General features: G+C 41.9%; 1 protein-coding gene across 1 annotated transcript in view; it reads left to right on the top strand.

Annotated features, from left to right (window-relative positions):
• The window catches only part of KIAA2012 (KIAA2012 ortholog), a 276,256-nt gene that overhangs the window by 106,789 nt on the left and 141,923 nt on the right, over nucleotides 1-27,544 (top strand). Inside the window, exons 9-11 of the mRNA XM_089670508.1 lie at nucleotides 4,259-4,408; nucleotides 11,623-11,817; nucleotides 26,179-26,313. Of these exons, the coding sequence (XP_089526634.1) occupies nucleotides 4,259-4,408; nucleotides 11,623-11,817; nucleotides 26,179-26,313 (480 nt within the window). The remainder of the gene's footprint in view (nucleotides 1-4,258; nucleotides 4,409-11,622; nucleotides 11,818-26,178; nucleotides 26,314-27,544) is intronic.

The following is a 27,544-nucleotide window of genomic DNA, read 5'->3' as shown; positions in this document are numbered from 1 at the left end:
TTGAAAGCACAAAAGGAGTAGCGTTTACTGGTGTTTCAAATGCCAAACGCTTGTAAACATGTGTAAACGCTTGTAAACGCCTTTATGCGTTTAGATGCATTCTTGGGCTGGTCCATATCCAGATGCTGTCCAATGACTTTTTTCTTCATCAAAAATGCATGCACAGCATTTTCCATGTATTCAAATGGACCTATTACACCAGTGCAGTCAGTTCCAGGTTTCTCATGCAGAAAAAAATGGTAGAACGTGCTGCATTATTTCTGCACAGAACTGTACTGGAACGCATCAAAACACAGCAAAAATGCACAAGGAGTGTTGTGTGCACTTCACAATGCAACCGGAGGCATTACAGGCATTAGAGCACTATGTAGCTCCTCTCACAGTGCCAAGCATGTTTCATGAGCCACTTTTGCTACAGTTGCAACATCCATCAGAAAGTTGTGCTCTCTCTGCTTCTGCTCTCTCTATTTCTCACAAAATGTCTGAAATAGTTATTTACTATTTTTCAAAGCATTCTGGGCATTTGGGAGGGTCTCCTGAGGTTCTTTTAAAAACGCTTCTAAACGCAAATAAACATAAACACGGCTATACGTGCATAAACACAGTATGTAAATGTGGCCAAACTGATGTTTTTGACCTACGTTTTCTAGCAGTCAGTTTCCAGTGTTCAGAAAAGTTTTTCAAACGCCCTGTGTACATGAGCCCTAACAAACATAAGGACAAATCTAAACGTTTCCCCTACCCCCCACCCCACCCTCCACCTTCCCTATTTGATGGGGGCATATATCCCATAACAAACTATCATAAAACAAATTCCTAAGGGGACGAACTCTCGCTGGAGAGATGTGTGGGCAATAGAACACAAGGTGCAAATGTCAACTTAAGGTAAGTCATAGAAAAACTTCTTAGATGTAAGAGCGTCTGCTCAATGGTAAAAAGTCCAGGGTAATAGGTCCCCCATATGGAGAAGGAGGTTCAACTCCCTGTCCTCCAATCTCGGATAGCTTGAGGTGGGATTGAGAACAACATGGAGGGGGCAAAAGGTGTTGGGGTGTCAGTATTGATGGAGCAGGATGGAGATAGTGATACCAGGGCCCAAGAAAGGGGAAAGAAAAATAGTAAGGGAGGGGGAAGGCAAGGAGCACAGTGAGGAGTTTAATGGTATATTGGGCTGTAAAACGTCTCCAGGAAAAAAAAAGGATGGGGACCCGGGAGAGAGTTGCATCCAACTTCAAATGGGAGAATCAGAGTCCCCTTCCGATCCCTCAGTAAAGGGGGAGGCATACTCACGAACTCCGTAAAACAGTAACGGGGTCAAGCGGGGCGTATGCAATGTCAATCATGTTTGTCGAGCCAGCTCAAAAAAGTGTGCCCAATCTTCACCCTCTCCCCGAAGGCAGGCAGGGAAAATCATACTTCAAGTGTTTAGTGCAAAGGCACCGTTTGACATCCATGCAGTGGGATTGTTGCCTTTGAATCTTAGCCGAGAAGTCAGGGAACACTGATATTCTTACATTCTGGTAGGGGATGTTGCCTCTCTCTCTAGTCAGCTGTAGTACAGTGTTGCGGTCCCTAAAATTAAGAAGTTTTGCAATGAAGGTTCCAGGGGCTGGTGGGCTGGCATGCGATGCGCTCGTTCCACAGCCAAGGTCGACGAGAAGGCCTCCCTGCAAAAAAGTAGTAATGAGCAGGTTTTCCAAGAACATTTCCGGGTCCCAGTCATCTGAGCGTTCCGGAAGGCCAATAAAGCGGAGGTTACATCGTTGGGACCGGATCTCCAGGTCGTTCTGTTTCTGGGCTAGCTGTTGCAACTGATGCTGCATCGCTTCAGAGGTGTGCCGTAAAGGGTGGAGAGTATCCTCCACTTGACTGATACGGGCCTCAGTCTTAGAAGCGATATGTCTAACTTCACCTCCTCTATTTTCGTTGTTACCTGGCACGAGTATATAGCCTCAAGTACTCTCGCCATGTTAGCAGTAGTAGAGTCTGAGGCCATCTTCCTCCAGAGGGCTCCACTCCTGTCTTTAAAATTTGTCCAAAGAGGGAATAGCAGAGGCAGCCTTCCGAGAGGGAGACATAATACAAAATAAGTACAAGGCTCCAGGTAAGTTCAAAAGAGTAGTAAAGCAACAAAAGACACTCAGGATATTGTGTCAGGATAATATCGGGAACGGAGCTCATCACCCACGCGTCCTACTCCATCTTAGTCCAGGCCACGCCCCCCCCATAGGCTGAAGTTTTAAGCCTCCACTGTTTAGCAATGTAGCCAAACCAACAATTTTTGGCTCCATCCCATTCTTCTCCCCGAAGTCTCTTTTCCTGAGGAAGGTAGGTCAAGTTATGATTTTGAACATAAACCTGCTGCATTCAGAAAATGCACCTGGTTAAGGACACATTTATATATAGGGCCTGCCGTGTCTGGGATGAAGTGCTGTGGTCTGCTTTTGGCGATACGGTTCTTTTTAGTGGGAAGTACTGTGTCTGTTGACTTTTTGCTTTAGTAATACTTAAAAAAAAAAATTTGTACAAATTCCACTAGATGTTTAGTTCTGGATTCTGATCAAAAAGATGATCAAAACATAGTAATTCAAATGCACAAAGTCATTTAACTTATTTGCTCATTTCTCTGCAGACTGTAAACACTGTCAAACCTCAAACATTTTTGTGGCCAGCAGAACGTTTAGCGATGAGATGCTCTGTCAGCCCTCAAAGCTTTGTGTTCTAGTTTTTGCATCCCAAGAAAACATTAATTTCTGTTGACTATTAGCCAAGCAAACAACCATTAGTAGCTGGTGAACCTGGATGATTTTTTTCTCACAAAACATAAATGAAACTGCACAAGCCTTTTCTAAACATGGCAGTGCTCCACTGGTATAGCTTTATATTAGTGCTTTGAATTCATAACAAAGAACTTCTAAAGATGGTACAATTATTATCCTTAGCTGCTGTGGTGGATTATGGTCTGAAAATGTTTAAAGTATCCTAAGTACACATATATTCAAAGTATTAATGTTGGTTTTGATCCAAGGTGGGCAAACATCTCTGTTTGTGTTATTGTTCTTCTAATACCTTTCATCCCTTTTTTTCCTTTTAGATCATTTGTTTAAGGCACAGGTGTGATACAAGTGTTTTTTAAACCCTTATTTGTAATCACCTCTGAGTTTTCAGTATATTCAGCTCAGTATTGTACAGGTAGTAAATTACAGGGCACTTAATCATAATGAATTGAAAACTTAGATATACACAGGAATTTCTGTAGGTACTATAAGGCATGTAGTCTAGTACTAAGTGTGGTTGGATTATTAGGGAAACACCAAGCCTCTAGATATACCCATCATTGTAACTTTCTTATTTTCTTTGCCTACTTTTGCCATCTCTTGATATTTGTGGCTACATTTAGCAAGAAAGCTGTAGGGTGCAGAGGATGATGAGAAGAACCTGACAGCTCCCTATATTCCGGAAAACATGAAGACATCTCTCCCATGTCTTGTTTGGTTGTCTGTATGATTAAAAGTATTTCTGCACAAGTACAGATAATCATTACTAGATCTTGTAGGCACACAGCCTTTAGACAAACAAATGAAACAAGAGCTAAAATCTTCATGCAGACTAGGAAATTGAAAATGCCAAACGGAGAGGTGCTGTCATTCAAAGATCGGGAAATCTGAATACTGGTGAACAAAAACAGACAAGGGCGCAGTCTCATCGTGCATTACTGTGGAGACCCATGTATTTATTAAGTTAAATAGATATATACTCACAAACCAAAGAGAGTTAAAACCAGAATGAGTAGTCAGCAATAACAGCAGATGCAATGCTCTGCCCTTGATATGGATAAGCTGACGCGTTTCGGGAGATGAACTCCCTTCCTCAGAGCTCAGATGCTTCCTGCATCTGCTGTTATTGCGGACCACTCATTCTGCTTTTAACTCTCTTTGGTTTGTGAGTATATATCTATTTCATTTAATAAATAGGTGGGTCTCCACGGTAATGCACGCTGAGAGTGCGCCCTTGTCTGTTTTTGCACACAGCCTTTACTAGCACTTTCAATAACAGTCATTTTTACCAAAATGATTACATGACACAATAGGAGGCAATTGCACAAAAAGGCATCATTGTTTCGGTGTGCCTAGAGTGTTAGGATGTCTAAATAAGGTCCTGGAAACTGAGCAGTTGTTTATGTCAAATATCATACATGCCAATGAAATAAATGTATGCCTTGTGGAATGTTACTTACCAGTTGACTCCTCAATTACAGATTATATGAGCAATAAATTACAGAACCAAGAGGCGTATAAGGAGGAGCCAGAAGATTCCACACTGGAGAAGGAGATCCCAACTGCAGGGGCAGAGAGCAAACTCAAAACATTACAGATGGATATTGATTGGAATATCGATGCCAACCCAGGTACATTTTATAATGTAGCAAGTTATCCATCTAAAGGCAAGGATTGCAGGGGAAATGATTCAGAAAAGTTAAGTGGGCAGCACAGTGGCTAAGTGGCTAGCACTTACGCCTGGTCGCACTAGGATTGTCGGCTTGAATCCCAACCACGACACTACCTGTCTGGAGTTTGCATATTCTCCACGTGCCATGCAAAGACATGCTGGTAGGTAATTTGCTCCTGTATAAATTGTCCCTAGTGTTTGTATGAATGTGAGTTAGGGACCTTAGATTGTAAGCTCCTTAAGGGCAAGGACTGATGTGAATGTACAATATATATATGTAAAGTGCTACTTCAACTGATGGCACTATACAAGTCCCTGTAATAAATACTATCTGTAATACTTTTTTTTTTAAATTTGTCTTAACAGTTACACTGCCAGGACAAGCTTTCTAGGTCTAAGATCCAAGCAGTACTCACCATAAGCAGTAGGAAAAGTCCAAATGTTGCCTATGCCATAGAAGTTTAGCTCAGGACCACAGGCTATAACGCTGCATTAAAGCCCAACTCCAGCAATTGAACAGTTATCTTTCATTATTCTGATGCAGTTAGACTGCCTAAAAAGTAACATGTGTATAAAGCTGGCCATAGACAGATAAAAAATCGACTAGTTCAGCAGGGACTGGACTTCTATTGAATGAAAAAGTTAGAAAACTTTTCTCAATCGGCGGCTGCAATCAATAGGCTGCAGACGCTGATTATTGCATTCTGACAACAGCAGGGGATTCACCTCCATCCACCTCACCTGTTTGGATGGAGCCCAATGGCTGAAAAAAATAGAAGCCATGTATAACCAGCTTAAGTCTTTTTTCTTTTACTGTGTGCTGTAGACCTATAGCCCATTTCCCTGTGATGACAGCATGCTGGAGATCCGAGCTGCTGCTCTCACACAGAGCACAATAGGCTGGATCGCCAGCAGTTTGACATGACTTTAACACATTGCTCTACTTAATAGTGTTCACTTTTCCTGTGATCGCTGTGGAGCTCCTTTGGAATCTTGGCCAAGCTGAACTTGAAGCCTCAACATTTGCCCAAGTCTTGATCAAACTATGCATTAAGCCCTGACTATGTCTTGTAAAATATTTAGTCAGCAATAAAGGCTTATGCATTTGAAAGTTAAATGACAAGGGGTAGGCTTAGCATCTGAGGAGGCTTAATCTCAATTTTGGTATACATAAAGACCACATGTACAACCTGTGCCTAGTATACAAGGGGTTCTGCAGAGAAACAAGGATCGATTCGGCTAACACAAGTAGTTGCAACCAAAGCAAGGTGCCTACATTCCAGCTCTGTTGATACGTTAGAAACCTTTTTTTCATATTAGGTTCCCTTTAAAGAACAGAAGTTAGGAAAAATGGTGATAGGACCGAACTACACAAAGGAAGACCTAATTTGTTAGGTATGGTTCAGATGTGTTACAAATCAGAACACTAATGTATGTCTTAACCTTACAGCAAGTGTTTAATATATTGCAACTTACCAGTCCATAGATGAAGTGGCTGCAAAATTTTCAGTTTTAGGCTTTTTTTCCATACAAATAATACACTTCCTGTGCCAGGGTGGCTATGCTCACTCATTCTATGTATCTATGGAGGGATCCATGGTAGCCACCCAGGATGGACTTAAAATGTGTCTTCTTGTCTTTATCTCATTTACAAGGTGGGTTGTGGGACTATACTTTTACAGTTAACATTTTTCATGCTTCAATTTCAACTCACACAAAGTGACAAGAACACTGCACTTCTGTCCAGATAAGCAGGTATATACAGTATATCAGCAAGTGAAAAATGTTTTTTTGTCCTTGTCCTTAGGTTCACATGTGTTTCAACTATATACCATAGTTTGTACATGCTATTAATATACAGTATGTCCTTCTAGCATTGTTATTGTCACAGACAACTAATATATGGTACACAATGGTCTTACTATATTTATGATTTCACCAATAAATTAAATTGCTGCAGATGTTTATATATATATATATATATATATATATATATATATATATCTTAGATGAAAGTTTTTAAACAATAACCAAAGTCAGTTAAAACCTTACAACTACATTGTTTAGCATAAACCAATGGATGAGCCATGTATATCCATATATACACCAGTAATAATTCCTGTATGATTCTTGGCAGACAATCAGGAAACAAAGCATTATGATGATTAGCATGTCTGAGTTTGTAAGACTTATCTAAATATTTTCATCCTGTTAGGCTTTTTTCTTTTTAATTGGGGCTTTCATTACACTGATGATATAAATAAATATCTATGTAAATCTTCAGAAAACAAATATATTCCAGTCAACCAACAAAATCATTTAAAGCTATTTAGTGGTTAGGTCTTACCCGCTTTAAATGTTTTAAAAATTATAAATGAATGAAACAATTTATATTAAAAAAGTTTACCAATACAGTATATTAAAGATATAGTAGATGTTTTGGGTGGTGTGAAGCTAGGTTTGGATAAATATATATGTAACTATTAGCTATGAGTATCTACTTTCAGTGCCAAATTCAAGGATTTGCAATAATTTGGAAGCCAAGATTCAAGAATTTGCCTATACTAGTGTATTTTATAAGATTTCCCATGTACATTATTGCAGCACATGCAGAATGAGCCGCTAGGAGAAGTACTTGTAGACTAGTTTGCAAATATGAATATGACAGCAACAGGGGCACAGTCCTAATCATTATATATGTATTGTTCTTAAAAACATCCTTGCACCTAAACTTTGCTCCAAGGTGCATACAGACCTCTGACAAATATTCATAAAGTGCATCTAAATCCAAAAAAAAATGTAATATATTGCAGTTTACCAGTCTACATGTGGTGGCTCCATTAGTTTTATTTTTTTACCCTTATTATTTTTGCCTGGTAATCCTGTAAATAACACACTTCCTGTCCTTGGGTGGGTACATTTACTCCTCCACTGTGTTTATGGAGGGAGCTACAATTGTCACCCAGGCTGGACTGTAAACATTTCTTCCTTTTATCATCGCCATTAAAAGGGGGATGCAGATGGAAACCGTTAATGTGGTGGGCAGCCTTTCTCTTCCACTGGATCCAGCCATATGGTTACTGGGTCTTGTGGAGGGTATAGTGCCTAATGAACATGCATGACTTTTTGTATTTTATTCTTCTTACTATGCACCTAGGGAAATCCTTTTGAATTGGAAGCCCCCCCCCCCCCCACACTCTTAGTGGCTGGAAAGCAGTTATTAATGGAACCCTTCCCTTGTATAAATTGACCTATGCTAGTATGAACTTCCCACACAAGTTTGATAAGATCTGGAGCTGCTGAGTCCATTCACAGGGTGATACAGTGTAAGCTTTGTCACTCTTCAGCTGTTCCTCCCTGTGGTTTTGGACGGTGGGTCTTCTAACAGATTATACCAATGGCCCCTTTTTTTCTTCTCTCAGCCCCATGCCCCACTTCTGCCATCTCCTTGCTGTTGATTGAACCTCTCTCTTACAACTCCATTGGGCATTTCTTAACACTTTGTGTGGGTACCATACTCTATCATGTGATGTGTTGTACTCAATACATCTTTTTGTGAGCTTGAGATACCATTGTTGTTGTTTTCTCTAACTCTCTGAATGCTGTATATGCACTTTTGTACTTTTATACCCGATTGTATACCTCACAGACTTTCATAAAAACCTTTACTGGAAAAAAAGGGTGATGTAAAGATTAGTCATTTTACAGAAGGAAGATAATATTTTTTTATGGTTCATTTCATCTCAGCTGAAGTCGAAGTTGATAAGACAACTGCATTTCTGGCAAGATCAAAAGTTATTTTCTGTACTTGCTGAAAATATTCTTAGTCAGGCCATAGATTCTGCAAGTTCCTTCCTTCTATGGGTGTGGTACCACACTGACTGTGTTGATGGGGGAATCCATCCCACAGCGCTACTGTTTTCTGCCGGCTGAGAGCCTTCCCGGTTGGCAGAACACAATGAGTAGTGTTGCCAACTATAGCTGGTGGCACTATTCGTTCAGGAAATAGACAGGCTTGTTGTACACAAGTCATTTGATAGATCAACTTGTGTACTGCCCTGGTCCCTGCTGAATCAGAATAATTTCGATCCATGTATGGCCAGCTGTTGCCTGGGGTTGTCCTCTTATCAGCTTGCTCTGCAATTTGACAAAGGTCTGTGAATCACAAATGAGGTTGAACAGAATTATGCATCCTTCATCAAGTAAAACAGTATATGTATTTCAGCTGTGTAGTTTGCTGTTTGCCTGGAGTTCTGCTTAAATACTTAAGTCTTTATCCAGTGGTTAAAAGTAACACGAATAAGCATTATCAATTCCCTTTAAATTAAATTTTAGACTGTGTGAGCAATGTCTGGTAAGAGAACTCAGATCATTACTGTACTTATCTAATTATCTCCTTCATACTTAGGTGTGAAAACCTTAGGCGATGTACTGTACTCTCACTGCAGTCAGAAAAAGCTATGCTTGTTAAAACTACCTGAAATATTCATTTAGTTGGTGATGCTGCCAGAGACCTCTAAATAATTGGCAAATGTCTTTTCTTCTTTATTCTGACAGCAATATTCACAGAAAAATGTTTAAAAAGTCTTTTAAATCTTATACTAAGCAGGGTCTGTAACATGTTAAAAGCCCATTTCGACCATAAATGGTTCCATCTCATCCCATATCCAATGCCCGATAAAACTCTTGTGTGAGGATGAGACTCTTTAGGGCCACACTGCAAAAGGATTTGGAAGAGCTTGACAGCATGTCAAGTCAAATGTTTTCTTTTATGGATAAAGTGGGTAAGGAAAGAATCTCTGTTTTACTGCTATCCAGGGCTCTGTTAGAGAGACCTTCCCTTTCTTCCTGTCCTGATGACAGTGGTTTTACCAGAAAGGAACACAAATAATATTTTTTTAAGTAGACTAGGGAATGCTTGGAAACCTTGTCAGCTTTTACTTCCGGCCTGGTGAAACTGTTGTCGCTATTACAGTTAGTGAAGGAAAAATCTACCTAAGGCAGGTGCAACCACAGTGTTGACAGGGGAATCCCTCCCGCCGAGCCATTATTTGGCTTCCCCTGCCCCTCCCCCCTTGCCAGGAGAAGTCACTGATTATTGCTAGAGCCTATAACAGCTGCTAGGAATAATCGCATGTAAAATCCAACAGACTGGTTGTACCCAAGTTAATCGATCGATCAACTTGGGTACATTCAGTCTGCCCATACATGGTTCCTGCTGATCCGGCCAAGATTCGAACTGTCTATGGCTGGCTTAAGGAAGCCGGTGATTGCAGTAAAAACCAAAAAGGAGTTCCAATCCGTTCACAGTCTATCCAAACATAAAACATTTTGACTTTGAGGTTCAGTCAGATTTTCCAGCTTGCTAAAGTCAATGTGACCTGATTTACTGTTCCTCTAAATAAAGCACCCATGCTACTTGCTTAGTTATTAGTGACTTGCAGCAAAGTATCCTTTTGTTCATTCTGATAAGGTGGTATAACCCAATCAAGAAATGTGAAATCCTATATACCTAGTGAGACCCTTATCAGTGTACAGCAATCATTTCCATATGGGACAAATGAGTTTTCGCATTCCAGTTGTATACACAAGAAGAATTCAGTACTGAGTAACTTTTGGGTTTATTTGGTAAGGCAGTTCAAAGTGCAAAGTTTAAGCACAAAGTACAGTATACTGCAATATTCAGTAAGTTTGCTAATGTATCACTGAGCATAAAATGAAAACAGATTGCTTCATATGGGTTAAAGCACACAATGTCAATTCAGGCTTACATGCACACTAAAATATTGGTGGCTTTTGTGTTCCTGTTTTGATACCAGTCTTTCTCAGCTTTTATACCCTAGAAGAACCCAACTCATAAAATGAATTTCAGGTCTCAGAGGTCTCCTGCAAGTCATCGGAGGTCAGTGGGAAAAATGCCCCTTACATTGGTGGTCAGAATACCACCCTTACAGATGGATAAAAAGATCATTGATGTCATGTTGCTGGCTCTGCCAAGTGGCTTTGACTCTAGAACTATACCGACATCATCAAAAGGGAGGTCAATTAGCCACTGCTCAAGGAACACCTACAAACCTCTGGAACAGCCCTAGTTGAAAATGGCTGTTCCATAAAAATATGCACTTGGTGTGTGTGTGTGAGAGATTATAGAAAACCTAAGAAAATATGCAGGCTGCCATTAATTTCCATGTAACAAAATCCCCTAAGACTTTGACAGACCTGGAGCAAATATTGTTTTATTTAATACAACGTTATACCTTCCCACTCACCCTTGAGTCCCTTTGTAAGGATCTGAACACCCAGGGTGATACCATTGCAATTAGCTGTCACAGTGGTCACATGATCAAGAGCCAGTCCCATGGCTACCGATTGTTAGTGGGGACCGAGAGCTGTCAAGAATATGAAAAAATATCAGCTGTACTCCACTTAGTTCTTCTTGCAATATATTTTAGTAATCCATGAATTGACTGCATATGGTAATGTCTTCACCCAAAAACCAACCTTCCTTGATACGTTTTACCACTTCTGAGTAACTCACAAGCAAGCCAGGAGTGATGAAACTCATCAAGGAAGGTTGGTTTTTGAGTGAAGACATTGCTGTAAACAATCAATTCATTGATTATTAAAATATACTGTAAGAGAAGCTAGGTGCAATGTGGCCAATATTTATTCATATTCTTAATAGAGACTGGAGACTAACTACAATGGCCAGCACCCAGGATATCCAAGTATTAAAGAGGCCAGTCTTCACCAGAGCAATTATTAATACAGGTACTTGTATAACGTTGTCAATTTACACAGCACTCTATAGTTCCTGCACTCAAGGAGATTACAATCTACGGTCCCTAACTCACATTCATACACACTGAGGCCAATTTATACAGTCGTCAATTAACCTACCAGCATGTCTTTGCAGTGTGGGAGGGAACTGGATTTCCCGGAGGAAACGCATGCAGGCACAGAGAGAACATGCAAACTCCAGGCAGGTAGTGTTGTGTTTGGGATTCAAACAACCCTAGTGCTGCTAGGCAGAAGTCACTGTGCTGCCTATGGATCTGTGTGTGTTTCTGTTCATTGGCCGCTCTTTGACCCATATATGCATGTCCAGAAGCTGCAAAAATATCATTAAACCAGATGCATCACAAGTAAGTTTTCTGTGTTCTTTCTTCCAAGATGGTGACTTTCTACCAATGCCAGATGCCCCTCCAATGAGTTTTCTGCCCCCTATAAATGGGAAGAAGGGACCTGGAAACCAAAGCAGCATGGCAAATTTAAAGGCACCCAATGGCACCAACAACACATTAAGCTCCAAAGGTCAAAGTCTACCCACTGGCATAATTCGTGGATCACTACCTGAAGAGCTCAAAGGTAACAATATAAAACGTAATAGAAATAGTTGTGCCACGCATTATCAGATTGAAGTAATAGTATTACAGTCATCACATTTGTGTTTAATAGTCAGCTGTAGGAAACGGAATGGCTGGAGGGGCCTAGTCTTTATGACTTGATGATTGAAAATAAATCATGTGCTGTACTTTTCTTTGTTTATGGGATGACATGCTGTGCAAGGAAAGGCACACACCTGTTATGCATCTAATTTCAAACAATAATAACCATGTTTTTTTACAGGGAGAACTAAATTTATTCATACCACTTTCAGGGCATTGAACAAAGTAGCATTCAGTTAAGGTGTCCATAGGTATCAGATGTCTCCCAATCCAGATTGTTTCTAGTGTCTATGAGGCCCCTGTAGGCACTGCCAGCTGAAGCTAGTTGGGGGAAAAATGGCATCAGGCAAGATATTTCATTGACTACATTTGTGTTCTGCTTGAAAAATCATAAACAAAGGAACACTTCCTCCACCCTGCTTCATAAGGTTATTATTATTATTATTATTATTATGCAGTATTTATAAAGCGCCAATAGTTCGCTCAGCGCTGTACATTACAAAGGGGGACAGAACATGTGACAGAACAATACCAATACAATGCAAAACATGATTGGATTGAGGGCCCTGCTCTTTCGAGTTTACAATCTAGGAGATTAAAGTAGATTTAAACGCAATTGCTAAAACGTCGTATCATTTTCAACATTGTGATACTGCCATGAAGGCACTTTGGAGGAGACAGTGTTATGCGCCCAATTGCTCTCTTGCTTTATCACATATGAAAAACAACTTAAAGCGGAGTTCCAGCTGAAAATATGAAAAAGTCAGCAGCTACAAAAACTGTAGCTGCTGACCTTTAAAATACAGCCACTTACCTGTCCCTCGGTCCAGTGGTGTCCTCACCATGGTTGGTTTCCCCGACCATCTTCTCTCCCTGGCGCCAGCATCTTCAGTGTCGGCACCTGGCTGTGATAGCACCCTGCTTCACAGCCGGATGCCCACTGTGCATGTGTGAGAGGCGCTGAGCTTTGTGAATGGCCTCGTAGTCTTCTGGGACCTGTCAGTTCTACACAGCAATCACCGGGTGCCGGTGGGGAATCTCCATCTGGGACACGATGATTGACATCCCTAGCCGCCAATGGCGGTGAGGATAGGGTGACGCGTGTGCATGCACCCCCTACCCAGGAATGAAAATCACGTACATATACGTGATTTTGCGCAGCCCAGCCACCCTGTAGCAGTAGTTCTACTATAGAGCAGAGGGCAACTGGTTAAAGACCAGGCCTATTCTGACACTTTTTGTTTAAAAAAGTCAATATTTTATGCTAGAAAACTCCCAAACATTATATCATTTTTTGCAGAAACCCTAGAGAATAAAATGGTGGTTTTTCAACGGCAATTTTTTGGGGAAAAAATATGCTTTAAAAAATTTTAATGCACAAAAACATAATATAACACACAACTGATAAAATCTAAAACATAAAATAAAGAGATTCCTAACATGTCACACTATAAAATTGAGCACGCTCGTGGAATGGTGCTGTTTCGGAACCCACACAGGAGGTCTGGTGCTGGAATTATTGCTCTCACTTTGATGTTGACGGTGATACCTCACATGAGTGGTGCGACTGCCGTTTGTGTATTGACGCGGGACCGATACGCACATTCGTTTTTGCGTTTGAGCATAGTGGGTTGGAGGTGCTTTAAAAACAATTTTTTTTTTCACTAGTGACAGCTCACGGTAACAGTACAACCAACAACAATAGCCACACAGAGTAACAAAACAGAAATACTTATTTCCATAAACATGACAGAAGAGCAGCAGTTATCCTGACAAGATAAGCATGTGTCATTAACCTAAACAATCATTGCCCCCAGTATTATGTTTGATCACGGCCAGAAACAGACATATAAAGATCTGTGGCATTAAAATCAAACTACTCATTATAACAGGAGTATATGCGCCCCAAGCTGCACCTCGCATTTTTCCGTTTTTGCCTTAAAGTAGCCCAAGGCAGAGCTAAGAAAGGTGAAAGACTGAACAGCAAGAGAAAAGAGAGAAAAAAAAAAGAAAAAAGGGGGGGGGGAGAACAAAAAGAGAAGGAGAGAAAGAAAAAGAAGGAAGAAGTGAGAAAAGGCAGGCCAAAGAAGGGGGAATACATTCAACACCATCCCCCCCCAGGCCGACCCCAAACCCCATCAGAACAAAGCAGGAGACCCTCAAATGAATCACACCACTAGCCGCATGCCGCCCAGCCACTGTACATATACGGCAGCAGGGCGGCACTCACAGGCAAAACCACGTTTTAAGACGTGTGTTTTGTAAACAAATATGGGGCGCGCGCGAGGCGCACCGCCGCCCTATTTGTCCCGCGGTTCTCTGCCGCAGATGTCAGTCGCCGGGTCACAGCCACTCCTTAGCAGCTATGTCCTGGCGATCGGCGGCAAACAGTGACAGAGAGCACAGCTGCAGTAGCTGTGCTGTCTGTCACTTCCCTGACAGCTCGAGGATGAGCTGATCGAGAAAGAACAGTTTTTCTTTCTCGATCAGCCTTGTCCCGCCCAGCACACACCCCCGCCGCCTAGTAAAACACTCTCCTCACTCCTATAACCCTTCCCTGCAAAATAAAGTTAACCCCTTCCTCCCCATTGCCATTAGTACAGTGTCAGTTTTTTTTTTTTTTGCACTGATCACTGTATTAGTGTTTTTGGGGATGTCAGTGACCCCAAGTCAGTACCCCCCAATATCAAAATGTCCGCCGCAGTCCCGCCATAAATCGCTGGTCGCTGCCATAAGTCCCTGATCGCCGCCATAATTCGCTGATCGCCGCCATTATCAGTATAAAAAAAACTCTAAATATCCCAGTATCTTTCCCGCCATTTGTAAATGCTATAACTTTCACGTAAACCAATTAATTTACACGTATTGGGGTTTTTTTTAGCAAAGACATGTCACAGAATACATTTTGGCAGAAATTTATGACTAAATTTGATTTTTGCATTTTTTTTTTACTGGACATGTTTTATAGCAAAAAGTCCAAAATATTGTTTTTTTTTCCTCAAAATTGTCAGACTTTTTTTTTTATAGCGCAAAAAATAAAAACCGCACAGGCAATCAAATACCACTGAAAGAAAGCTCAATTTGTGGGAAAAAAAGGATGTAAATTTCATTTATGTACCATATTGCATGACCGCGCAATTTTCCGTTAAACTAGCGCAGCGCTGTATAGCAGAAAAATGGCGTAAATTGCAGTATTTATACCATAGTTTGTAGACGCTATAACTTCCACAAAAAGCAATCAATATACACTTATTGGGATTTTTTTTACCAAAAACATGTAGCAGAATACATTTTGGCCTAAATTTATAACCAACTTTGAGTTTATTATATATTTTTTATAGCTGAAAATAAAAAATATTGTTTTTCCTTAAAATTTTTGGCCTTTATTGTGTATATCGTGAAAAATAAAAAGCACACAGATGATCAAATACCAAGCTCTATTTGTGTGAAAAAAAAGGACGTAAATTTCATTTGGGTGCAGCATTGCATGACCGCGCAATTATCAGTTGAATTAGTGCAGCACCAAGTAGCAAAAAAAGGCCTGGTCATTAAGGGGGGTAAATCCTCAGGAGCTCAAGTGGCTAGAGAAGCATATTCCTCTGAATAAATAAATTTTGTGCCTGTAATGCCATTTCTTGAGAAAACGTGAACATGAACGATCACCTCTCTCCGCTGCCAACATATCCTCCATCTCGTTAATGTCCTCCGCAACCAAACGGAAATAGTCTGAGCTTGAGTCTGTTTCCAAAACATAGGGATGCAGCTTTTTGCCGCAATCAATAGTAAAGGCAAGATGGAACGTCTATAGGACTTATCAAGATAGTCATGATGATGCAGAAGGTAGAACGCAGGTTCCCTGACAAGCTCATGATCCGTAAACTTCTGGGCTATACGATGTACTCCATCCCAGAACGCCTGTAACCGAGTGCAGGACCAGAAAATGTAAAGCAGAGAACCAGTCTCCTCCCCACACCGCCAACACTGATCACTACAGTGGGAAAACATGGTCTGCAATTTGACAGGAGTGTAATACCAGCACGTCAGCAGCTTAAAGCCGGATTCCTGATACTTAGAGCAAATCAACATTTTACAAAATTTGAGGATCCTCTCCACCTGCGCATCTGTAAAGCTCAGCCCCAGATCTTGTTTCCATTTAAGAATGTACAGCAGTGTATACGACGGTGATGGGGACACTAAAAGTTGATAGGTCTGATAAATCGCATGGTGAATCGGAGAGTCAGCAGAACATAGGTTCTCAAAGGGAATGAGAGCATGACAAAATGCCTCCAAAATGACAGCTCCGCGAACGTTGCCGACTCCAAAAGCTGGCTTCTGAAAATTCAACCACCAATGTAGGGCCTGGTAATAGCCACGAGATTTAAAATTTTGAAATCTTGGTTCCTGCAAACCCTGACTAAAGCCTGGGTTCCACACAATGGGGGTCAGGGGAGAAGGTATCGGTGTAATCGACGAAGTTGGAAAGAGCCTGTGGCATATCCTCCCCATTTCCCCCACCGTGGGATGTGTCAGGATCGCGGCCGGGAGATCCGTCTGGCACCACGGCAGCGAACACAACAGCATCCCCGCAATCTCCTACTCCAACCGCACCCACTGTTTCAGAGCGCCATGCCTACACCAGTTCAAAACTCTGGTCAGGTGGCAAGCACTGTGACATAATGCCACATCAGGCAGAGCCATGCCCCCCTGCAACTCTGGTAGCCTTAGCAATTTCTGAGACAACCCTGCCACTTCGCCAAATCATTTCTTATAGCCGTCAATAACGGCGGGAAATTCAACTGAAAAACCTCAAAGTCTCCCTGCCAGAAAAATGGTCTCCTGCAGAAAGGTCCAGTTAGCCCGCTCAAAGGCCTTTTCCACGCCTGTGGAGAGCAGCAACAATGGCAGTTACGCACGTTGGCCACATGTACAGTATTAGATTGATGGCCTTCATCTTGTTGTCCCTGGCCTCCCTGGAGGGAACAAAGCCAATGTGATCGTCATGCACTAGGGCAGGGATGAACTCCATCATCCGCATAGCCAAAATTTGGGTAACTAATTTAAGATCAACATTTATTAGAGAGATAGGTCTGTAGTTTTAGCAGGTAAGCAGATCCTTGCCCTCTTTCTGTATCACCATAATGTGCGCCCGAAGCGTGTCTCGAAGGAGACCAACACCTGTCCCAACGCCATTATATGCCGTGAGAAAATGCGGAAAAAGGGTCATACTAAACAATTTATAATAAAGCAAAGAGTAGCCATCCGGGCCAGGAGTCTTACCAGTTTTCATATGAGACATGGCCACTCCTAATTCTTCCGCCGACAACGATACATCTAGGGAAGCCACTGCTTCATCCGGTATGCCCAGCATGCCTGAATCCACCAGATACCGCCGTATAGCCTCCACTCCAACAGACCCCACCGACAATGTCCCTACCGACAAGTTGTAGAGTGATTCATAGTAACGTTGAAAAACGCCCGCAATTTCATCCGACGTATGACTAGCCGTCTAGACTCATCCATGAGCTCCGGGATAAACGCGCGAGCCCTCTGAGCCCCAAGGGCATGAGCCAAAATTTTGCCACATTTGTTTCCATGTTCGTAAAATGAGCGGCGATTTAGCAAGCATTGCCATTGCTCTATCCATGGCCAGAGAACTCAGTTGGTCCCTAAGAACAGTAAGTTCCACCAGAACCACACTAACTAGCGATATTTGTGAGTTTCCCAGATCATCATTGGGGTACTGTCTGGACCTGCATTAGTGGCTAATAAAGAGCGCAATTCTGCCGATAGATCCTCCACCACCCCTGGTGACTGTAAGAGAGTCATTCAGTTTCCACTGCCATGTCTTAGGAGAAGAGGACAACAGGTCAGCGTACACCCAAACCGGGGCATGATCTGAAAATGTAATCGAGCCAATGGAGGCAGCACTGACCTTAGACAAAAAAGATTGAGGGAACAATATAAAATCTATTCTGGAATAGGAATCGTGAGGATGGTTATAAAACGTATAATTACGTATAATCTCTATGGTTCAGATGCAGCACCCTCCAAACGTCCACCAAATGAAACGCATGAAGAGATCTCTTCAAAGGTTTCAAGGTTGAGTATGACAAATGCGATACCACACGCGAAGTGTCGATTTGCGGATCCATAGTGAAATTGAAATCCCCTACCACCAAGAGAATACCTTCAGCAAAGTCCTCCAATTTCGATAAAGTTTGCTTGAGAAACGTGATCTGGTGCGAGTTGGGAAGATATATGTTCACCAAAGTGAATATCCGGTTACCAAGCAGACCTTTCACAAATAGGGCCCGCCCCTCTGCATCACACCACTGGTCCCTAAAGTTCCATGGAACGCTTCTATTAAACAATATACTCACTCCCTTAGACTTAGAGTTTAAGTAACTTAGAGTGCGGAGAGCACCCATGATATACAGTCGAAAAGAGGCGATCACCCAGCTTAGGTATTTTATCTGCACGAAAGTGTGTCTGCTGAAGAAAACAAATATGAGCTTTTAGGTGGCATAAATTAGAGAGCACCATTGAACGCTTCTCCGGTGTGTTCAGTCCCTGAACATTGATGGATACCAGACGGCTAAGATCCTGCCCACTCGCCGGCGTGGAAGAAGACCTAGGAGGCATTATTGGTGAAGAACAGAGGTAGGGAAGAAGAGGGGGAAAGAGAGAGAGAAGAGAAAAAAAGGGAAAAGAAAGAGTGGGGGAGGGGAGAGGGGGAAGGGAAACAATGAATAGAAGAAGAAAGGGGGAAACAGAAGAGAAGAAATATCAAAAGAGATCCACAAACACAAGAGAAGAAGGCACATCTAGAGGAAGACAGAAAAGCACAAAGAATTAGGAGTCGAAGAGGGACTCCCAAAAGTGAGGCTAATATCGCCAAAGCAAAAGAGATAATCTCAAGCACCCTCCAAAAAATGCACTGCGGGTCAAGCCCGCAGGGTGCAACCATATGTGGGGGAGAAGCTGAAGGCAGCAGGCAAGGGACTCCTCCTCCCCAACCTGCCCTGCAAAACAACCACCTAAACAAACATGTTGAGAGTAGACAAATACCATGAGTTCACCAATCCCGTCAGCATAATATACAATCCCCAAACAACAAAAGAAATCAAATCAAATCCAGCCACCTCCCTCCTGTAGTAACATATAAACTCATATTCAATATGGCGGGCCGTCATAACCAAGTACAACTTGCAGATAATCAGAACAATACCACCACCACCCCTAAAAATGATCCGGAATCCCCCACACCCGACAAAGATTAAGGAGTACCCCCTCCGACCCCCATAAAAAAGAAGAGAGAAAAAGAATAGAAAAGGGTAGAAAGAGAAATGGGAAGGGAAAAAGGGGGAGGAGAGGGAAAGGAGGCAGACTGAAAAAGACAAGCTCAAGAAGGAGAGTAAAAAAAAGGGGTAGGCCCACAATATCATCAGAAATACCACATCTCCTCAAGATCCAGATCCTGCATACTATCAGTAACCCCACTGCAGGAACCACCCATCAAAACCTTAGCTTCAGCATGAGCCAACAGAGATCTGTATGTTTACGTCCCTGTGTCCAGCCCGGGAGGGCACTAAACCCAAGATCCAAGACAGACACAGCAACAGGGAGGCAGAGAGGTGGATCCAATTGAAGAGTACATTAACAGAAATCCCCTTAGAGAACAGAAAATCAAGGGCAGAACCGTTCATGGCAACCCCAGCTCTCTTATCTCAGCAGGTCCTGTCTCCCCATGCCAGCCATACCATGGCCCGGCATGTGAACACGGGAAGCTGGAAAGGTGTGCAGATATAAAAGTCATCACAAATATCTATCTCCCTCCTCCCATTCCCGGTTGGGAAAGTCTCAAATCCAAGCTGGAGGACTGCCAACATGACCCAGAGGGCCACAGGGCCTCAGAACTCACAACTTGGCACATCGGTATTAGGCCTCTGGAGCTTCCATTGGGGTAGGCAAGCTATCTCTTCTACGAAAGCGTGGTGCCCGACGTTGCAGGCCCAGTTTGGCAGCTGTGGGGAGGAAGCGGGTATCTCTACACGAGAGGGGTCATAGTCAATCCGGTAGAGATATGGGTTCTATGCCCAAAAAGATGAAGAAAGCTGGTAAGTCTGTCAGGCGCCTTAACAAAAAAAATGTTCCACTCTTCCGGATGGTGAGCTAGAACGGGTAACCCCACCGATAAGAAAGGTCCTATTGGCTCAATTTCTCCAACAATGGTTTCAGGAGGGCTCTTCATTGAAGGGTAACTCTAGAGACATTGGGCAAGATAGAGATCCTAGCTCTGTCAAAATCTAAGGCGCCCACCGACCAAGCCTTGTGTAAGACCATCTCTTTTTGTGTATACTTGTGTACACTGCAGATAATGTCCCGTGGTCAGTTAGGGTCGGTTGATTTGGGACCCAGCGCCCTGTGCACTCTGTCAAATTCTAGGGATGGCAGGGGGGACTCATCAATGATTCTATGGAGAACTGCGGTGTCCTGCAAGTTTTCTGGCCCCGTAGCCTCTGGGATACCTCTCAGCCTGATGTTGTTACGGCGGCTTCTGTTTTCTAGGTCTTCCACATGGAGCTGTAGATCTAATAAATGGTATCTGTGGGTCAAATGACTCTGTTCAAGTTGAGAAACTCTCTGCTCCAGAGCTGCCACCGAGCTCTCCCCCCTAGTTATGCGGTCGTCTTGCTGGCTCATGTCTTCCTGAAGGTGCTGGTAATCCTAACAATGTTGGTCTTCCAACCGGCATAGCATGGATTTGATATCAGCCTTGGTAGGTAGCGCCCTAATCAGCGCCAAAAGGTTAGACCCATCCCCTGCATGGTGCGTAATTGAGTTCGAATTGTCCACCGATGGAGCAAGGGGAGGCAAGGGCTCCGACCCCCCTGACCTGGGACTAGGTCCTGGCAGCTGCACCACTACCATAGAATGTACGGCCTGGGGAAAGCAAGGCCTTGAGGTACCGCGTGGCGCCTGGAGTTGTGATGCCGTGGAGGGAGGCTCTCCGGGAAGAAGCGCTGGATCTCCGCAGATGACGATGACCACAGGGTAGTCCTAGTCTTATGAAGTTTCGGGTGACTCATTATGAGGCGAACAACAGCACTGTCACAGTGTCATGCGGGTCGGGAGTCAGGAGCTCCAGCTAGGCATGTCCGAACTCCACCATCTTCAGACCACGCCCCCAAAAAACCCAATTTTTTTTTAATTATTTATTTTGTTTGATTTTTATTTTTACACTGTCTCTAATTTTTTTTATCATGGTTATTGAAATCACAGGGAATGTAAACATCCCTTGTGATAACAATAAATAGTGACAGGTCCTCTTTATGGAGAGATCTGTGGTCTAGTAGACACGAAATCCCTCCTCTGCCCTTAAAACATCTGATCACAGCAAGATCGGTTTGATCAGATGCTTTTTACAAGTCAAAAATAACTTGTTTACCTGCTGGGGAAACTGGAAGTGACAAAATACTAGTTGCTTCTGGTCTCTAATACCATAGAGATGATCAGGGACATTTTAGTCCCCAAGCTGGCAGATCTTTCGGCTTCACTGCCAGGTTCCCAGTGGGACTGGAGAGCCCGGCGAGTGAGTGGAGAGCAAAGGGTGGAATCGACTTTTAAGGACCTCTGCCTTTAAGAGCGATTCAGTGGCTAATTAGCTGCTCAGATCACTTATACAAAAAAGAGAATCGCCTACAGTTTAATAAAAAATACCAGGTTGATGCCTGCAGCTTCAGGCATCAGCCTGGTATAAGCTTCCGAACTGCTAACATATGATTACGTATTGTAGTCTGGAACTAGTTAAGCACAAAACATCTCATATTCACCTATTTACAGATTATAACCTGTTTCCAAGCCAGGTTAAGACCAATAATCAAAGATCCATTATCTCCTGCGCTCAAGGACTCAGATCAAACAGGCGTCAGTGACAAGCAGCGTGTTGTGTATTCATTCGCTGGTGATCAGAGGTTGTGCAGCTCTATCATGAAGCTGGGGAAGCTTAATAAAACTGTAGAGGAAGAAGAAAGAAAGAGCGCACAAACCTTGCGCATTACCTCAATAAATAGTTACTAATTTTATTAATAAGGAAATATACTCACAAAATGATTGTATAACAGGCATAAGTAACCATAATCCAAACAGGGTTACAGGTAAATCAAAAAAAGGGGGGGATGAAGGCTAACGCGTTTCGAAGGGTGCTCCCTTCTTCATCAGAGCTGGGTTTGGCAGATAGAAACTTCAGTATGGCAGAGTTCATATGGCAAGGAGATATTCAGCCACTGAGTGTCAGTATTACAGCAATTCAGCCTGTTTAGACCAATAATCCCCGCCCCCCAAAAAAAAATGTTCTGCATAAAAGTTAATCTGAGCAGAAGGGTGTTGCTTTGGGTTCCAGAAACTATGTGGCTACAGGCTCCTTTTATACAAATACGGCCCTAAAGCTGGCTATAGAGGAAGTCGTGTGATGAAACGCATAAGAGCGTGATCAGCAGTGAAGTTACCACGTACACCGCGACCACGTGGCTGGACCATGTGACCGCAACCACGGGATCTGCTGTTTACAGAGCGGGTGGTGAGATGCACACTGTAATAGTTAGCGGTTTACTGCAGCTACATCTACTATTAAATGCTGTTTTTTAATTTTATACAATGTGAGTTTGATTCTAAGGCGGGAATTTTGTTGGCAATAAATTTATAAACGGTATTATGCCATGGCGAGTGTTCTTTATTTACTAACATATGGAATTTAATCATACTTACCTTGATGGAGTCTGAGCTGGATCAATCATCTGATGAGTGATTAGTATTATCCGAGTCGATCTGGTTTGATGAATTTCCACATCTATTGATATCTGATTTAATGCTGATTAAACACCAGCATCTGATGAGTTTGCACTTTGATGGGGTGTTGAGCACAATGGAAATCACAGTTGTGGTGGATATTCTTTGAAGAAAATGATTTTGGACTTTTACTTTATTATGAACTGATTTTTTTCATATTATATTATGGATTGATTTTTTTTACTTATTGCACTTTTTGGTGGAAGTATCTTTATTATTTATCTATTTATTGGTTTTGGATTATTTATATTTATATGTATTTATATATATTTTTTTTTTTTTTCATTTTTTAATATATTTTTGGGGATGTTATTTCATTTCATTAGAGAGCTCTGTTTATTGTATTTTTACTTATTAAAGCTGGCTATACACTAGCAGAATTTTGTAATAAGTTTTTCATTTTAAGAACGTATGATCACTTTTTTGGTGGTTAGTGGGGTCAAACTGCCCTTCACTTTTGACCAAAGTGATGAGTAAAATTGAAGAAGTAGGATGGAAATTTTTTTCCTCAAACTAATGAATTTCTAACAGTGAATGTGTTTTCATTTAGAAAATTACACTCATTCCAAAATCAATTGTAAGCACACGAATTTTGAGATACTTTTGAATGGCGTTTGTCCAGTCATCAAATGTACACAGATTTTTTTTGGACGAATATTTGTCTGAAAATTAATTAAAAAAATCTATTAGTGAATAGCCAGCTTGAGCGAGTGCTACAATAAACTAAACTCATTCAATTTAAAAAGTGTCTACTACCATGCCATAAGGATTCTACAAGCACATTCTCTGGCAGTGCTTATCTTCCCTTGGGCCTTGTTTTTTTCCTGTGAGATAAGGATGGAGATTCCCCTGACCTTTATGTGACTGATACATAAATAGAAGGATTAACACACTCTGACCAGATTAATGATTATCTACCTGACCCACTGACTCTGAGGTGAGGCTACAGTGTCAGGCTACTATGGCACTAGGAAGCAAATAGAACACAGTGGAAATCAGAAGGGAGTGAAGAACTATTTGAAGTATTCACAAGCTGGTAATATAGTCATGCGGAAAATATACTAGTCATGTTGGTTAAAAAATAGACCCAGCAATCAACATAATATGATCGCTTTGTACAGAGATTGAAGCAGCAAATCAAAGTTGCAGGTATTTGGCTGGTTCTAATTACAGTGTATCTTTGACGAGTAAAAAAAAAAAAGCTAAAAAAAGTTAAAAATTAAAAAAATCTAATATACTACAGCTAAGTCCTTAAATGTGGTGGCTGGAATCGCTTTATTTTTTTCAGGCTTTTATCCCGTCCTCTTCACCTGGTAATTATGCAAATAACACACTACATGTCCCTGAGCTACAGTAACTTCTTCGCTGTATATATGGAGGGAGCCATAGTTTTGACATCTCCATTGCATGAGGGAAAGGGAGATTCAGAGGCATTGCTAGGATTGTGAAAGACGTGGCGCACCCTTTGACAAATTGAGCACAGCAATTATGCAATGCACTGTTGCGGATGGTGGGTGTGGCCAAATTGTCCCAATGGTGGGAGGGGCTTAAGTAGGTGGGTGTGGCTAAATAAAACTTGAACTTGAGCCTACTCACTGTCAGGAGCGGACTGACAACTCATGGGGCCCCCGGGCAATAGGGGACCATGGGGCCCCTGTGTCCTTGCTCAAATTAAAAAAAGCCTATGAAAAAGGTACCAGGGGCATCTCATGGGGCCCCCTACTGACCCCGGGCCCTCGGGCAGTGCCCGAGTTTCCAAATGGTCAGTCCGCTCCTGGCTACAACACAGGTCTACTGGCTAGATGTGTTGGAGTGCCATTCACAATGAATGGTACTGCATCACACCAGCACAAGTAATGTATGTTGCATTCTTTTCAGTAACACAGTCATTACCACAATGCAATAGGGTGAATCAAGCCCTGGTCAGTCTGCCCCTGCTCACTGTATACATAGCACCTACATGCCACAGGCCTTGTACCCACAAAATGTGCTTTATTTACTGTACCACAAGCACAAGTCTGACAGACACATAAACTTCAGCACAATTGTGGGGGTGGGGGTTTATTAGACTTTTCCACAATTATTACTTTTTTGTACACAGAGAGGTAGGCTCATAACTTTTTATGAGCCTATCTTAAAGAAGAACTTGAATAAAATTGTCAGGGACCAGCAACTGTTGAGGCAGTCAACACTTTGGTCAGGAGTATGTAATGTACAATATCATAAAAAGAAAGCATGGGTCAGGAGTATGTAATGTACAGCGTGCACAGAATAGGAGTATGAAATGTACAGAGTGCAGAGGTCAGGAGTATGTAATGTACAACATAGTGTATCTAATGCATGGGCCAGTAGTGTGTAAGGCACAGAGTGCAGGGGTTAACAATATGTAAAACACAGTGTGCAGAGGTCAGTACTATGACCCTTCATCCCAGGGGTCAAGTATGTAATGCACAGAGTGCAGGGATCAGGAGTAAGTAATGCACAGAGTGTAAGAGGTAAGAGTAAATAATAAACAAAGTGTGGGGATTAGGGGTATCATGCCGAGTACAGGGGTTAGGCATACTTAATGCATAGAGCACAGGGGCGAAAGGTTTGTAAATCATAGAGTGCAGCAGTCAGGAGTATGTCATGTGCAGAGTGCAGGGGTCAGGAGTAAGTAATGCACAGAGCAAAGGGATTAGCCGTAAGTAAAACACACAGTGTATTGGTAAGAAATATGTAACAAAGAGTTCAGTGGTTAGGAGTGAATAACACACAGAGCACAGGGGTCATGAGTAAGTATAACACAGAGCACAAGGGTTAGGAGTAATGTACAGAGCGTGAGGGTTGACAGTATGAAGGGCATATAGTGTAAGCATCAGAAAGTAAAGCACAGATGAAAGCTGACCCAGCTGTTTTACAGTTAACAAAAGCTGTGCTTCTATATGTATTTTAGCTGTTCAGTAGGTTAAAATGATTCCCCATTTTCTGTCACAACGTGCTGTAAGTTGCAGTTGTTACTATAATACTAATTACCGAGTAAAGTCTGTTTTTCAGAAAAGAAATAGGTGCACCCCTCAATAAATAAAGATCGATTTCATTCAGTTCAGACCACTGTTTCATTTGATTTTGACATACCAGTTAAGTAGAGTGGAACACTTTCAATCACAAATTTGCAAACTGTTACATCATCTTATTAACACTCCACAGCGCTATGCAGAATATACAATAAAATCCAAATCATGTTACCAAGATAACATAGAAATATATGTGGTGCAAATGCATATGCAGTTTTTACTCGCTATACAACATATTTAGTGCAAACATCATTTTAAAAAAAATCTTAAAAAAGTGATTATTTTTGTGTGACAGATGCTCCAACAATTTTGATTTATTAATTCTCATCATATGTGACAAAAATGTTATTGTATAATGCCATTGTATTTTTTTCTAGAGTGCTGTAAAGGTGGCTCTGTGGGCAGTCTAATAATGAGCCCTAACGGAGAAATTGTCTGCCTCTCCCTGATGGGGGCAGCACGAGATACAGATATTCCCATCCGCTTTGACTTCATTCCTGAAGATGTAGAAGGTAAACTGTTGTTTATAGAATGTGATTTTACATTTGACTTTAATGGCATCCCAGTCTTAGTCCGTAGGGTTCAATATTGAGTTGGCCCTGCCTTTGCAGCTATAACAGGTTCAACTCTTTTGGGAAGGCTGTCCACAAGGTTTAGGAGTGTATCTATGGGAATGTTTGACCATTCTTCCAGAAGCGCATTTTTGAGGTCAAGCACTCATGACGGACAAAAAGGCCTGGTGTATCATCTCCACTCTACTTCATCGCAAAGGTGTTCTATCGGGTTGAGGTCAGGACTCTGTGCAGGCCAGTCAAATTCATCCACAACAAACTCACTCATCCATGTTTTTATGGACCTTGCTTTGCGCACTGGAGTGCAGTCATGTTGGAACAGGAAAGGGCCATCCCCAATCTGTTCCCAAAGTTGGGAGCATGAAATTGTCCAAAATGTCTTGGTATACTCATTCCTTAAGAGTTCCCTTCACTGGAACTAAAGGGCCAAGCCCAACCCCTGAAAAACAACCCCACACCATAATCCCCCCTCCACCAAACTTTACACTTGGCACAATGCAGACAGGCAAGTACCGTTTTCCTGGCAACCGCCAAACTGTCCATCAGATTGGTAGACAGAGAAGCGTGTTTCATCACTCCAGAGAGCATGTCTACACTGCTCTAGATTCCAATGGTGGCGTGCTTAACACCACTGCATCCAACGCTTTGCATTGCACTTGGTGATGTAAGGCTTGGATGCAGCTGCTCAGCCATGGAAACCCATCCCATGAAGCTCTCTACACACTGTTGTGCTAATCTGAAGGCCACATGTAGTTTGGAGGTCATACCCGGCAAACCCGGCATACCCAGCTGCAACTTGCTAGGATATCTCCTAAGCTGTATTATAAGCTTACCTCTAGGTAAAAATAATAAATGAGAGTTTACTACCACTAGCTTGGTATACATGTGAAGTTTATTTGTTTAATCAGAGGGTTGAAAAAAAGGGAAAAAACCTGCGCTACACCCCAGACAATACAATATGTGAATAAATGTGTGAAAAAAATATATATTGTGAAACAATAAGTGAACTGCTGCTGCACTTTCCCTGAACACCAGAAAATACAAAACATAAAAAATAGGTGCTCTGTACACTAAAAAATCATAAACAATAATAAATCAAATAAATACTGCTAAAAACAAAATGTGCATAAATTAATTGAAATGATATAAGTCCACATTTATGTACTAAATA

Source organism: Staurois parvus, unplaced genomic scaffold (genome assembly GCF_062004578.1).
Source record: "Staurois parvus isolate SC_StPar_1 unplaced genomic scaffold, SC_StPar_1.0 ptg000011l, whole genome shotgun sequence".
Taxonomy (NCBI): Eukaryota; Metazoa; Chordata; class Amphibia; order Anura; family Ranidae; genus Staurois; species Staurois parvus.
Note: the sequence above shows the minus strand (reverse complement) of the source record. Positions and strands in the feature narration are given on the sequence as shown.